The sequence below is a fragment of the Rhopilema esculentum genome, chromosome 12, assembly GCF_057945365.1.
Source record: "Rhopilema esculentum isolate cy_ngs chromosome 12, ASM5794536v1, whole genome shotgun sequence".
Classification (NCBI taxonomy): domain Eukaryota; kingdom Metazoa; phylum Cnidaria; class Scyphozoa; order Rhizostomeae; family Rhizostomatidae; genus Rhopilema; species Rhopilema esculentum.
The window spans coordinates 10,731,317-10,745,257 of NC_142826.1; the positions used below are offsets into that span (position 1 = coordinate 10,731,317).

The 13,941-nt window shown below is 36.5% G+C and overlaps 1 protein-coding gene across 4 annotated transcripts in view; it reads right to left on the reverse strand.

Annotated features, from left to right (window-relative positions):
• Positions 1-103: 103 nt before the first annotated feature.
• Positions 104-13,941, reverse strand: part of LOC135681190 (outer dynein arm-docking complex subunit 2) — a 29,285-nt gene continuing 15,447 nt past the window's right edge. For all 4 annotated transcript variants that reach the window (XM_065195520.2, XM_065195517.2, XM_065195518.2 and 1 more), the window contains exons 22-25: positions 13,685-13,762; positions 13,063-13,173; positions 4,758-4,979; positions 104-3,820 (exon numbers count right to left, since the gene is read on the reverse strand). In XM_065195520.2, the coding sequence (XP_065051592.2) occupies positions 3,707-3,820; positions 4,758-4,979; positions 13,063-13,173; positions 13,685-13,762 (525 nt within the window). In that variant the 3' untranslated portion in view covers positions 104-3,706. The remainder of the gene's footprint in view (positions 3,821-4,757; positions 4,980-13,062; positions 13,174-13,684; positions 13,763-13,941) is intronic.

The window sequence follows — 13,941 nt, forward strand, 5'->3', positions numbered from 1 at the left end:
ATTCCCGTAACATTGCAGTAACATTCCCGTAACATTCCAGAAAGGTTGCACGACAATCTTTGATTCAAAAGAGCTAAACAAAATGTTAAAGAAAACTGAAAGATTCCATTCGAAAAACAGAATTTATAGTAAATAGAACTTTTAATATATAAATTAAATGCATAAATAATTATGATTATGGCTTCATTTTAATGGTAATAGATTAGTTATTATACAAATTAATATTTATTAGTGTTTAGCTTGCATGATATGAATAATAAGTTAAAAAAAAGATTGGCAGCAAAAAATCGTTCTTCTTCGGACATAGTACCCTCTCGTCAAATTTAAATGAATTCTTCAATTGTTTTTAATGGTCTTTTGTTTACCGTCAGAAAATATCTTTAGATTCCCATACCTTGCTCGTTGGTTTGGGCACTCTAGGTCGAGGGGCAATTCACTCTTGAAAGAAGCGTACGAGATTTTCCCTGAAACAAAAGGATTTCCAGGGATTTTCAGATAAAACAATAGGATTTTCACAAAAGGTGTACGAGATTTTCTTGGAGTGACTTGCCCCTCGCTCTAGGTAACTCGGTAACTGAACACATGGAGGGATGTTTCTCTAACGTGAACAAATACATGAGGCCTTTTTGGGCACAAACCCCTGAAAGAAATCGAGGTGAACTTGTTATTTTGTAAAGAATGAATTGGTGATCTTGCATGTTTTCCGTTTTACAATCCCAAATAGTTTTTATTGGTCACTTAGTTGTCTTTAGCATAAAATTTTTTGTTTGATACTGAGATGAGATTCGTAATATTCATATACTTCGAGAGAAACAGAAATAAGATCAATAGCAGCTTCCTGATACAAAATATTTTGGCTTTTAAATCGAGGCTTGTGCATCTAGACAAACAATGCCATGCAACGACCATTTCACGCCGAGGTGACATTTTCTTGAGACAAATGCAGCAAACAATAGCCTTGATTACCCATCATTCTCTTATTACATCGCATTCTTTAACTGGAAAATTTTGGGTTACGTTCGTATTGCGTATTGCCAATTTTTGTAAGGTTCAATCTTCTGATAAGACCTATATAAGAAAAATTATGAGAAAAACAGTTAAAACTTTTTTGCTTTTACCAGGATAATACACCAAAAACTTTGCAACTCCAGGGTTCGAAAATTGGAAAGAGATATATACTCCTTCACCTTGTTTAATTAATTCACAAATTCTCCCATATTGTGAGACAGCATCAAAAGAGTTCGGTGTCCTGGAATTGGGTTGCAAATAAATAGCATGCTTAAAATGCTGGAACCTGGCAGGCAACTTTGTCAGCATCTAACACCGACAACTGGTATGAAATGCGAAATGCAGCAGAATTAATAATAAACAGTACGAAAAATTGTTTTTGTTTGTTGAAGCTATTTGTCTCCCGCACGTCATGTTTTTACAATTTTCAAAGTCGGAATTCTTCCATTTTGCTACAAGAATTCGAATAATTTCGTTAATATCCTATAGGCAATTTAACAAAAACTAGCTACAAAAGAAATTGGCTCTCGCCGCACACGAATCTTTGTACTGAGCTACACTTTGGCGCTTGTTGACGGGTCTTGGCAATAATCATGAGTCTGATGTCAAGTGGATTGCAGGCTAGGAACAGAGGACCAAAGAAGGCGTTGCAATGCGGTGAATAGTTGCGTAATAACTGAACGGGGCAATATCATAAATTTTTGCACGAAAATTTTTGAATTTTGGCATAAATTTTTGCAATGTTGCTTTATAATGAGGTCGTGCAGCATTCAATTTAAGGTCAACCGGGAAAAAATGGTAGAAAAGCGAATTTTCCACCATCCAGTGCAGAATTATTTTCTCTATAACATACTCAAAATCGCCCAAAATCGACCGTGGGCAAAAGTTTTATTGAGGTTTATATGATACACGAGGCCACATTCGATAATCAAGTAATTGTAGCACAACTGAGGGCATCTGTTCAGAAAAGCAAGAAATCTGTTTTTTTTTCAAAAAGTAGATTTACGTAAGGAAGAATTCTCGTATTCAAGGCCTGAAAATAAATAAGAGTGCTAAAAAAGGAAGTAGTCAGTTTTTCTGATTTCTCTAAAAACATGTGCGGGAATTTTATAACCGACAGGCAGTTTTTGAATACCAAAATACGATATTCGTTAACGCACCATAAGCAAGGTATATTTATCAATATTTTAGGGTACATAAAGTTACTCAATGCCTTAGCAATTTACTCGGGGGAGGGGCTATTTTTGGGTATTAGGGGCATGCCAGCCAAAGATGTAATTTCCTTTTGTGATTTCGATATCAACACAGATCATTATTTCCTAATAATCAGTACAAATGAACGGCTCATTTTCTGGAAACTCTCTGGATAAAATATGGCAGAATCGCTAAGCAACTTGGTGGATTAAAACCTTGTGATATGCAAGCTAGTTTTTAAAAATGGAATGGCAATACACGTTATGAAAAAGGTACCTCAAATATCATAAAGCACAGTGAAAGACACGCAAGGCTTTATTTAAACAATTATTCAACAGAGAGTTAAAAAACTCAATTTGGTAACGTTTTATTTCATTAAAAGTGTCGTCGAGACTTTCTTAACCTAAGAAAGGTATTTTGAAAAAGTTACGATGTTATCGCAACACCTTGTTCTAAAAGACTGCAATCAAATTTTACTTAGTTCAGTAGGAAAAATATTGCTTCCTTTGTGATAATGCTGCAAATGACTATATAACAATGATGCGTCATTCCAGGTAAGGCTTTCTCCCGTAAAGGCCCAAAATGCCTGAAATTAGATATTAAAGTATTTGAAATTAATTCTGTTTTTTTGTATGTTTAAAGCGTCGTTTCGACAGTCTTGATACCAGAGGTCCTTAAAAGACAGAATTTATGTATCTATAAAATTGTTGAAAAATTAGTACTCTCGTTTATAATCAAGAATTTTCAAAAATTTAGGCGGGTTAGCAACAAGACTTAATTATTTTGCTACTGTTCAACCTATACTCAGGGCCCACGACACGAAATTCAAGGTGGAGGGGCCAAGTTCTATACGTTGAACTTGAATTTAAGGCTTCAAAACAAGACCTGTATGGAAATATTTTTGCTTACCAAAAAAGTAGGGGGCCATGGCCTCTCCGGCCCCCCTTCTGGTGGTGCGGGCCCTGATACTCAATTCTATTTCTCAATTGTCGACTCGAATACCCGTTTAGCTTCCAAATTCAGAATTTACGCCTTGAATTGTTGCAAGCTTTTCATATCTTACAGAATCCCTCGGCAGATGATATTGTGCATATGGTCAAAAAGCTCATGCTTTTAAAAGTTCTAGAAACATTTTTCCCCAAGTTGGATTTTAGGCGATTTTGGATATGTTATACAGGAAAATATTCTACGTAAAATGATGTACGTTTTGCTTTTCTACCAATTTGTTCCTGGTTCATCATTTCAACGACTGCACTATTACGTGAACCAACAAGACCGCAACAAGCAACACATGTTCTCAAACACGTGGCCAGATAACTTTTGACCACAAGAAATGTTTAAAAAAACAATTGATAGAATAAAGTTCAGTTGAATGATTATGAGACAGTAGTAACAGGAGGCCATCGACAGTTATAGCTGCAATAGGTTAAAGAAATACTCGGGTCAACTTATTTACAAACTAACAAGATACTTCGGTATATACATAAGCCAGAAAAAATTAATCTTAACGATATTTTGCTTTTTCGTTCGCCAAGGCCAGTTTTCGTATATTTGCAAGGCATCCAGCTGCTGCTTCTTGTAATACGTCATCCGATGCTCCAACCATCGCCAGCAAAGGCTGCGAAAAAATGTATTACCAATGTCATGCTAGAAAGTCACAATTTAACAAAATAGTTTAACAACATAACAACAACATAGATTCAATCTATCCGAAAAGTTCTTACAGTGCCAAGATTCAGTAAAGGACTACGACTAGGGTACCAAGATGCTCTGCCGACATGCTTTCTCTGAGAGTGTTCCGCCCTTGTGCAGTGATCACTTGGAGAACAAACTTACGAATTATGAGACTCAAATTTATAACTTCTCGAGGTCTTAGTTAAGCTTACATCAGAAATTATCATGGGGAGCAATTGGTAACAAAAAGTGACGATGCTGTATATTGTTGATTTCCAATAAAACGATTTCCAATTATTGGATGTAGTGTTATAGGAAGAACTTTGTGCAAGAACTTTTTCCATTAGAGGACAGCATTTGGAAACAATTCCCTTATACTTGCGAAAATATTGCCATTAGGTGAAAGCACATTAAGGCCGTTACATTTTTATATTTTAAAACCATGTGATAAAAGGCTGCCATTTCTCAGGTTAAAATACTTTCGTTGAATGAAGAGAGCAAAAAATATGAGAAAACATTTAGGCGAAGAGATAGAGAAAAAGTCCCATCAAATTGTTACATGACAGTTGAAAAGAGTAGATGCTAGATTGGTCAGGGTAAGTTCTGAGAGTCGTGTTAAAAGATGAATATGCTTAGTCGTGTTATTTTCCTTAACGAAATTAGAGTACCATTCTTCATGTTGGAATTATATTATGATTGGATTGCAGGCTTGTTTTTATCACAATCAATCTCTTAACCGAACAGATCATCTACCAGCAAATACTGCGCAGCATAGCATTTAAAAGTTGGACATTTAATAAATCTGACGTGAGTACATAAAAGCATGTATGGCAAAAACACCACATCTCGTGTCAAGAAATTTGGGACAAGACCAGACATACCTTGACTACACCGTTGTTGTGCATTGCAATGCAGTTGTCTGGATCACGTGACAACTGAAACAAAGCCTTGGCTGTTGACCTGTGCACATTGGCACTTTTGGATTTCAAGTAATGTACAAGTGGGGCGACGGCACCAGCCTGCCCAAAGGCTACTCGATTGTTTCCCCAAGTGCAGCATCTTGCGATTGCCTCCGCTAGATGGTGCCTCAATTTGTCATCGGCCTGAGGAATAACATAAAAAACTATAAGCGACTCGTGCCTTTATCACAGTAAAACAATCAAGATCTAAAAAATAGCCACTGATCAACATTTGTTATTCCTACAGGTTCAAATATGGCAGCTGTTTCATCTTGAAAACAATAGTGACAAAATTTGCACTCAGAAAAGAATTTTATGCTAAAGATTTAGGTACTGGCGAAAAATTTAATCACTTGCGAAAAAATGTAGTCACTTTTTCCCTGTTTTTTTCTCTGATTTGGTAGTAAAGTAAATAATGATCTATTTGAAGGTGGCTTTTAAGGTCACGGTAAACGTTTTTGACACGATGTTTGGTTTTCTCTCCCTGAAAGCAAAACTATTAAAGCCTGGTTCCCACTTGGTCGTTTGGGTCGTTTGGGTCGTTGGAAAATACCCAAACGACGGAAAAGACACAGTGGAAACGTATCTGCCAACGACCCAAAATACCCGAAAGACTCAAACGACAGTTGTCGCAGAGATAGAAAAAATTCTATCTCCGCGACCCAAAATACCCACGCATGAATGATTTTTGCAAGTGGAAACCGACAAACGACTCAAACGACTCAAACGACCCACGCTTTAGTAACTTTTTCTTCAAGAATAGGAGATTTTCTTGTAACCGCGTGTTTGACTAGAACAAGAACAAGATAGCTGAATATTTCACAGAAAGCTTTATGGAAGAAGTTCAAGAATGCGAGTGCCATTATAACAATTACTGGAAATAGTTTTAAAAAAAATACAAAAATATCAAATCATGGCAAGCTATTGCACTGAAATTTAGTGATCTAACATCGTCGTCTGTACAAAGTCACCAGAGGTAGAAATAGTTGACTTTGCAACATCAGTTGTTGTTTATCAAATGCTACCATCGTTCCTTCCACGCACGCCGCCAAAATTAATGAGCGATGCATGGTGCAAGCAATGAACAGCATCAACAACAAACGACTCGAAAGACTCAAACGACCAAGTGGAAACCAATGTGTTCTTTGGGTCGTTCGTGTCTTTCAGGAACGATTCTGACGACTCAAACGACCCAAACGACCATGTGGGAACCAGGCTTTTAAATGATACTTTCCAGGCAAATTTATTGCTTAAATGAATGTACCACATTCAGAAGCTATTTTGTACCCTTGCGTTTGAGGTAACAAAATCCGACTTAAATCAGGAGAAAGCGCAGATCCTTAGCTACCAAAGTGTGTCTCAGATTTTTCAAATTCCTCCTCCACTTGAAACTAAACCCTGTCAAAAATCGGCAAACAATTTTTTTCTCTCTCATAACTGTATTTGGCTATAAAAGACAGACCAGAGCAAATACAAAAATTTTGAGATACAACTTGCTCACCCGACATCTGTCCTGGCCGTGTGCAAAGTTTTAAGCCATTCGATTGGTTCCTTGGGTACAAAATAGCTTTTTCGTACCTGTATGTAGAGGAATTGTAAGTCCGGAGAAAACGGGATTTTACTGATCGCACTTGCAAGGTACACTCTTAAACCACAGTGTAATCCGGGTCAAGTAACTTGAAGCCTTAAGATCAATAAGCCTGTTTTAATAAACACGGCCGTACATTGGATACATGGATGTGCCATGCGATATTGTAAATGAGACATGCGACTACAACCGCAAAGCAACGATAATCGGCTTAACAGATCAAGAGATTTTCAGGCCTCAATTAAAAGTTCTAATAAAGAAATTATGGAAACTTTCGTTTTCATGGGATTTTTTCCATTTTCAAACTTTCTGCTTGCTTCGAATTTGGTATCATTGTGTGCCTTAAAAGTTCGGCTACTTAAATGTTAAAAAATCGAAAAATTGATGTTTTCATCCAGAAAACGTTTACCGTAACCTTAATTTTGCGTACGAAATCTAAACAGATACTCTCAATTTAAGATACTTTCTCTCTCTCTCATTTTACCGGAAACTTTTTTATTGCGCTTGTTTTCTAAACCATATGTGACAGAAGGAAATACAGTAAGATATGTGAGGGCGTAGATGGGTTCTATCCCATGCCCAACCTATGGAGGCTTAGGGATAGCAATCAGTAATTTGCTAATTTTAGCATGGTCATCTTTCCTGATCTTTTGCTTAATTCCTTGTATCTCAGTTTATGGTTCATATATGGCAATTCATACACACGATATTGCTTTTATTTGCATAAATAACCGCATCGCTTGAACATTATCATAAGGGGCCAATAACGGCAGGATATCGTTTCACCTCACTCAACTTATTACCCAGCAGATTGTTCCGCGTACATTTTCATTAACGTATTTCCGTTATACTCATGTACGTAAACAAATGTCGTATTTACAGTATTGGCAATGCTTGAGAAGAACTGTCCAGTACCTTACGATTTTGCAAACAGCAGAACATACTCTTTTTAAAGACAACAAACAAGAGTTGAAAAGAATCAATCATCTTGCCAACAGATTCTCACACTGCATAGCATGTACAACAAAACATTTCATGTAGAACAAGTAGCAAGTTGTGCCCATTCAAAATTCAAAGCAGATCTGAGAACAGAAGGAAGATGTGAATCTGATAAAGAAAAACCCTAAGAGAGCACATGGCATGATTGTGGGTGTCTGTTAGCTTCCAAGATAGATGTTTGCCTAAAAACGAAATTTAAAAAAAATATATTTGATAATTTTATACAAAATTAGAATCGAAGCACAATATCTAGTAAAACAGGTGATGCGGTGGCTTGATTCTATTTTTTTGTTAATATTGCCAATAATCGAAGGGCCTAATCTATCATCGTATCAGTTTGGCTGACCTATAACATTTTGGGAAAGCATGATTTAAGAAGATAGTCAGAACGAGAAAGGGTACCGAAACGTGACATAGATCAAAGTGCAGATTAGGTTGAACGGAAAATGTATCAAACAGGGGCGTCGCGACGGGGGGTGGGGGGTGGGGGTTGTTGTCACACAGAAACACAGAAAGGTAATTAATGACCTTGATGTTATAAAGTTAAAAAGAGATCAGGCAGGCAAAGGCAGTTGCTTCGTTGGTTAGATCTGATATTTCTTTGATGATAAACAAAACTAAGCATTAATGGTTGCAAGACTTTTGTTGGCACAGACCTCGTTAAAAGTATGCCTTGTGTCAATTTTTCCTATAGTTTCTCGGAAGGAGCGTCAATTGCATTTAACAATGAGCTCAAGATCTTTTTTACATGCAAAAGGAAATCCAAGATGGAAAGAGGGATCTAAATTGACAACTAGCACCGCTTGTTACCTGGCTTGACCACGGCGAAATTGCACCAGCTTTTTTATCTGCTGCACAATCCGTATGCAAAAATAAATAAATTTTCAGCGTGATTAGAAGAAATGCTTTAGTGAAAACCACTTAAAAAAGTGCATTTGCCACCGAGCTGGATGTAAAAAAATTCGAAAATTTCCTTTTCATTTGGGTAGTGACTATACCCTTTGCTCATCCCGATATACCAATCTAAAGGGTTGGAAAGGTCTGTTATTATCATATAAATGAAAGTGGTGAATTACATGCCATAGAGTTAGATTGACAAAACGTATTGCAGAGGTTTGTGTCAGCAACTAAAAAATCAGGTAATTTTTTTAATCAGGTAAATTTGTAGTCCACACCCCCCCAATATCCAAAACTTGAATTTCAGACCATCGTTTGTCAAATTTTCTTTATTGAACGACAAAGATGATATCAAATAAGTAATTTCTTCAATCAAATTTATTTGAATTACTGTCCAAATTGTAAGCCAAAACAGAGCTGCTTTTGGCCTCATCAAATTATCTTGTGATAGGCTGTACACTTTGGACCATTAAGTCATTTGGACCATTTGGACCATTAAGCAAGCCCTTTCTTAGTAGTTGCTTGGAACAGACCACCCAGTGACCCGGTTGCGACTTTCGAAAAATTGGAAAAAGTTCTCCAATTCTTCGAGAGAGAAAACAAAGAGATAATCCTTTTGGGGGACCCGAATTGCGATCTGTTAGCAGTAGAGCAAGAAGTATCTCTTAATGTAGAACATAATAACTCGAAACGAATCGCAGATCTTTATCAGTTATATGGCCTAACACAGTTGATAAGTGAGCCAACCAGGGAAACCTGCCATACGTCAACTTTGATAGATCACATTGCAGTTAGTGCAGCCACCAATATCGTCAAATCGGGCGTTTTGAAGGCATCGCTAAGTGACCATTATATGATCTTCTGTGTTCGGAAGTACCGTGGAGCCTTAAAAGGACAGCACAAAAAATTACAACCCGTCAAATGAAGGACTTTGACCAGAATAGTTTCCTTTCCAATATTACCTCTATTCTATATGAACTGCAGCGTACCGCAAGGATCGTGCCTCGGTCCATAACTATTTTTAATATATATAAATGATTTGCCCTGTGCGGTGCAAAGCAAAAAAGTGACCATGTATGCTGATGACACAAGCATTTTGTACTCATCAAAATCTATAGCCGAGATAAATGAAGCATTTAATTCAGACCTTGAAAGGCTTCAGATTTGGTTAGAAGGTAATAAACTCTCCCTTAATGTACCCAAAACGCAAAGCATGATCCTTGATTCCTCGAGTAATTTGAAAAAACATTATATGGACCGTGCCGCACGAATCACTACTAACAGCTCTAACGATGCATCATCCCTTTCATTGATTGGAAGCCTAGGGTGGTTAACTATAAAAGAAATGCTTGAATTTGAAACTGCAATTGCAGTTTACAAGTCTCTCCAGGGATTAGCTCTGAATATATGCAGCTAATGTTTACAAAATTGTCGGAAACAGTTCACGGTCTCTCCGTAATGCAGACACGGATCTTAGAATTCCTCGCTTTGCAACCTCTTACGGGCAACGTAGTTTCTCATATCGAGGTGTGAATGTGTGGAATAAACTAAGCACCGAAATAAAGAGTGGCCCTTCACTGGCTACTTTCAAAAGTTTGCTGAAACAATCTTTGAACAACCAAAGGGTGCAAGAGTTCTTGTACAGCATCAAACATTTCAAACCTTACCAGAATAACTTATATTAATTTGGTTTAACTTTTTTATTTAATTGATTGTTAATTAGCTTAGGTTTTTAGACAGGGCACATTGTAATCTGTTATCTTTTCATTACTGAATTTATTACCCTGTATAAATAATTAAAAATCAAATCAATCAAATTAAGTCTTTTACAAATCAAATAAATTTAACATGGAACTTTATTTACATTGGGCAAGCTGCATTGGTTCCAGAGCTAATGGATTCTTTCCGCGACACATAGTTAGCAATGTGTAGGAAGAAGTTTAAGAGAGTACATCTGCAATATATTGAGAAAAATTAGCGTTAATAAATTTTATTTTGAGCTTTCATTTACCATATAAAAACACTCCTTTCAAAGACCATTCAATTTACATAAAAGTTCAGAAAAAGGCATCAGAGTCTACAATCGGTTTCGGATTGAAGCAGCTTTTTTACTGAAAATGCATAAGAAAATGGCAGCCTGTTAGGAAGAGCCTGACTTTGAGAACGTCCAACAGTATGAAACAATTTCTAATATTTTCTAAGCTACCAACAAAAGGCAATTCTAATGTAACTCATAAAAATAAAACTATTTTCATAGAACAACTTAGGATAATCTTTTAAAAGGCTATTTTGTTTAGTTTATTGTATAGAAAGATTAAATAACTTTCTGGCCACCATGTTTTATGCATAATTTCGTAACCATATAGTTTATGGCAAAAGGATTTTAGAAAAAGATAAATTCAAATTTGAAATGCAGAAATATAAATATATTTGACGGTTATATAGATAGGACGGTTATACGACGTATTATTCAAAAATAACTTGCTAACAGCCGACAAAGATACGGAAACACGACTCTGACACATGCAGGCAGAACTTGCATTGAGGTGCTGGCATACCATTTACTGCTGAATACCAAGCCAAAACCAGTGCAACGTCAAATACTTCGGGCATATCAGTTTCCCGGGCGGAAGCATTGATTGCGAATCGTTGTTAAATGAGAATACGTTTTTTAAAAGCGGACATGCACCACAGGCCTCTCTAATCCTGTTTGCCTATTTTCACAAGATAGTCACTTTGTTGTAATCCATCAAAACAAGATTGCTTTCAAATACCAGGTCACTTATTGATGAAACATAAAACATTGCACGCGCAGAAGCAATGCATTCTTAAAGCATGCTGAGGAAGCTAGCAAAGACAGAAGCGTGCTGGCTATAAGAATACAATTATGCAGCCTAAAATAAAATCACTTTGAATCATCTAATTATCGAAAACAACACTGAACCTATGTAAACAAATGGATTAATCAACTGGTACCATGGTAGCAAAAATGAAACAAACGGAAGAAAATCAACCAGCAGTTAGGAGAGAATGAAGTCAGGAAGTTATAAAAGAATCTGGGATTTGCTTTTGTAACACGACGGAAAACAAAGGACTGAACAGAGATTTAAGATGGTTGCGTCCGAATTGAATGCTAATTACAAGGAAAACAATTCAACTAGATATGAAGGAAAAAATAATAGGAGAAAAGGAACAGTTACATAGAAGATAGATAGTGTCCTTAGGATGGGGACCAGGTAGCAAAATTCATTCGAGTAACGGTGCAGAGTTTTGTGTTAGTTCTGGCAACAATAATGTCGGAAAAAGTGTTAGATTATTTAAACGTAATACTATTTCCAGTTTTGTTTCAATATATTGGGTCAAGGTAAATATTAAAAGGCACTAACTGTAGTTTATGTATATGTATAACATGTGTTTATGTATATTATCTAGCAGTCTAAGTTAGTTACATGTTGCACTTAACAAATAACAGACCGCATTCTTAACATTTTCTTGACTCAGAACCAGACTTAGCTGAGGTTTCAACGTGATGAAAAGTTTATGGTGCAGAACTGATGAAGTTAAATGTTTTTAGTTATAAACTGTTGGATGGTAATTTAATTTAGTTTGATCTTAGATTCGCGAAAGCTGAAAACAACCTCAGAAAGTTATGTTATTACCAGTAGACAATACGCGATGTCCGTTCCTTATCATCTCAAATGTGCGTTACAGAGATTTTTAGCAATTGTCATTGGTTAATTTAGCGTAGGTAGGGTTTTTTATTTAGGGTTGAAGTTTAGACGATATTTTTGTTGGAAAAAATTGCACTAAACGAAGTCTTTTCTACGCAGTGTCTGTTGCAATGTCAAAAATCCCGAAAGCAAGGAAATTACCAAAAAATGATTAAATAAAGTACAATTTCAATATGCTTATTATTCCTTCTTTCTTGATAACTGTTCAATTATGATAAAATATCTTTAATAATTTTGCATTTGAAATTGATAACTGCGCCAAGACTTTTTGTTATATGGAATCACCCAAACGGTCTTTCTGTGATTCCATCCGCCCAAACGTGCACAACGCAGAGAAAAGTGCACATTTGGAACTGTATTTTGATAGTAAAGAAAAAAGATGCGAAATATCCGATTAAGCAAAACGCAAAGAACAAAACAGGGATATTATTATCTGCAAGGCATCTGCAAGGTATCTGCAGGGCATCTAGAAGGCATCTGAAATGCATCTGCAAGGCAATGATTATCTGCGAACAAAGAGCTTGATATGGCCATGAAGCGTTTTCAAAAAGCGGCTGCTGTGAAATGTAGATTAGAGAAATATATGCAACGGGTGTAAGCATCTATAAACACACTTATCACAGAAGTTTCAACATCGGCAATTACCATAGAATTTCAACTATTTGCGGCACATTACAAGCACGCCATCACTATTCGCGTGATTCCTTGTACGCGCATTGTTTATGATGTACGGCGCAGAAAAACGCTAAGTTCGCTGACAACGGGGAACTGGTGACATTTTTAAGCAATACCATTTGACTGAATTTTTAAAATAAAAACTGCGAATTGGCTTGCTCTTCCTTTGTTCGTTGATACGACAAGATAATAGAATGCATGCGTTCTCATTTCTGTACAGCATAGCACATTTTCAAGTACATTGACTTACTTTAAGGACCAACGCTGTGCAAAGAGAGCTCCAATGTCTTTGCTGTAAGATTAAAATAAAGAGCAAAGAAGCAATTCGACTACTCACGGTGTTAGTAAGCCGAGCAAGCATTGGCACAACACCATGATCAGTGATGACAGCAAGGTTCTCTTCGTCTTTTGCAATGTTTGCAATTGCAGCACAAACACTTGCGAGAACCTGAAAAGAAACAAGTTTAATATCATAGAGATATATGCCAACACACAAAAACACAATTTTTAATTTTACATATAACATGATTATTTTAGACGTGTATTAAACATGTATTAAATACATGTACACGTGTATTAAACATGTATTAAATCTTAATAGAGTGCACTTTCGTAAGAACAAGGTCCTGTTTCTTTAGGACAAAATGCCTTTGCTTTTAGAAAAAGTGACTTATGTCTAAAAAGAGCCCTGTTTCAGGATAAGGTCTTTATCAAAAGAAAAAATCGAGATCGATTGATAAAGCAGATATAATTTCATGAGCTTGGTATATAAACAGGGTGTGTCAAGGTGGTTCCCACGCTGAAAATATGGGATTATGGATGGCCAGCTCTTTGGAAAAATGGGCTGGTTATCAGGCTACAAAGAGCGTTTCGAGGTGTTTTCGACAGCAGCAATCATTATGCATAAGAAAGGTAAAGACTTCCTGAAAACAATATTTGTCACAAAAATTATATCATACCTCCTTATCTTCTGACTTCAGCAGACTCACAATGAGTTCAAGGCCCCCAACAAAGGAGCGAACCATCTCGCCCGCATCCTAAACAAGGCAAGTATCAAATGTTAACTGGTTGGAGTCTTAAACGCTTATTCAAGTGCGCCAATGAAAGCATGTTGGGTAGATGAACTAAGATAAGTCCAAAACAAGGCCCGCGACCAAGAATTTACTTACAAGCATGCGCAGAAAGAGTCTGAGCAGCGGCAAATTCAAATTGTATC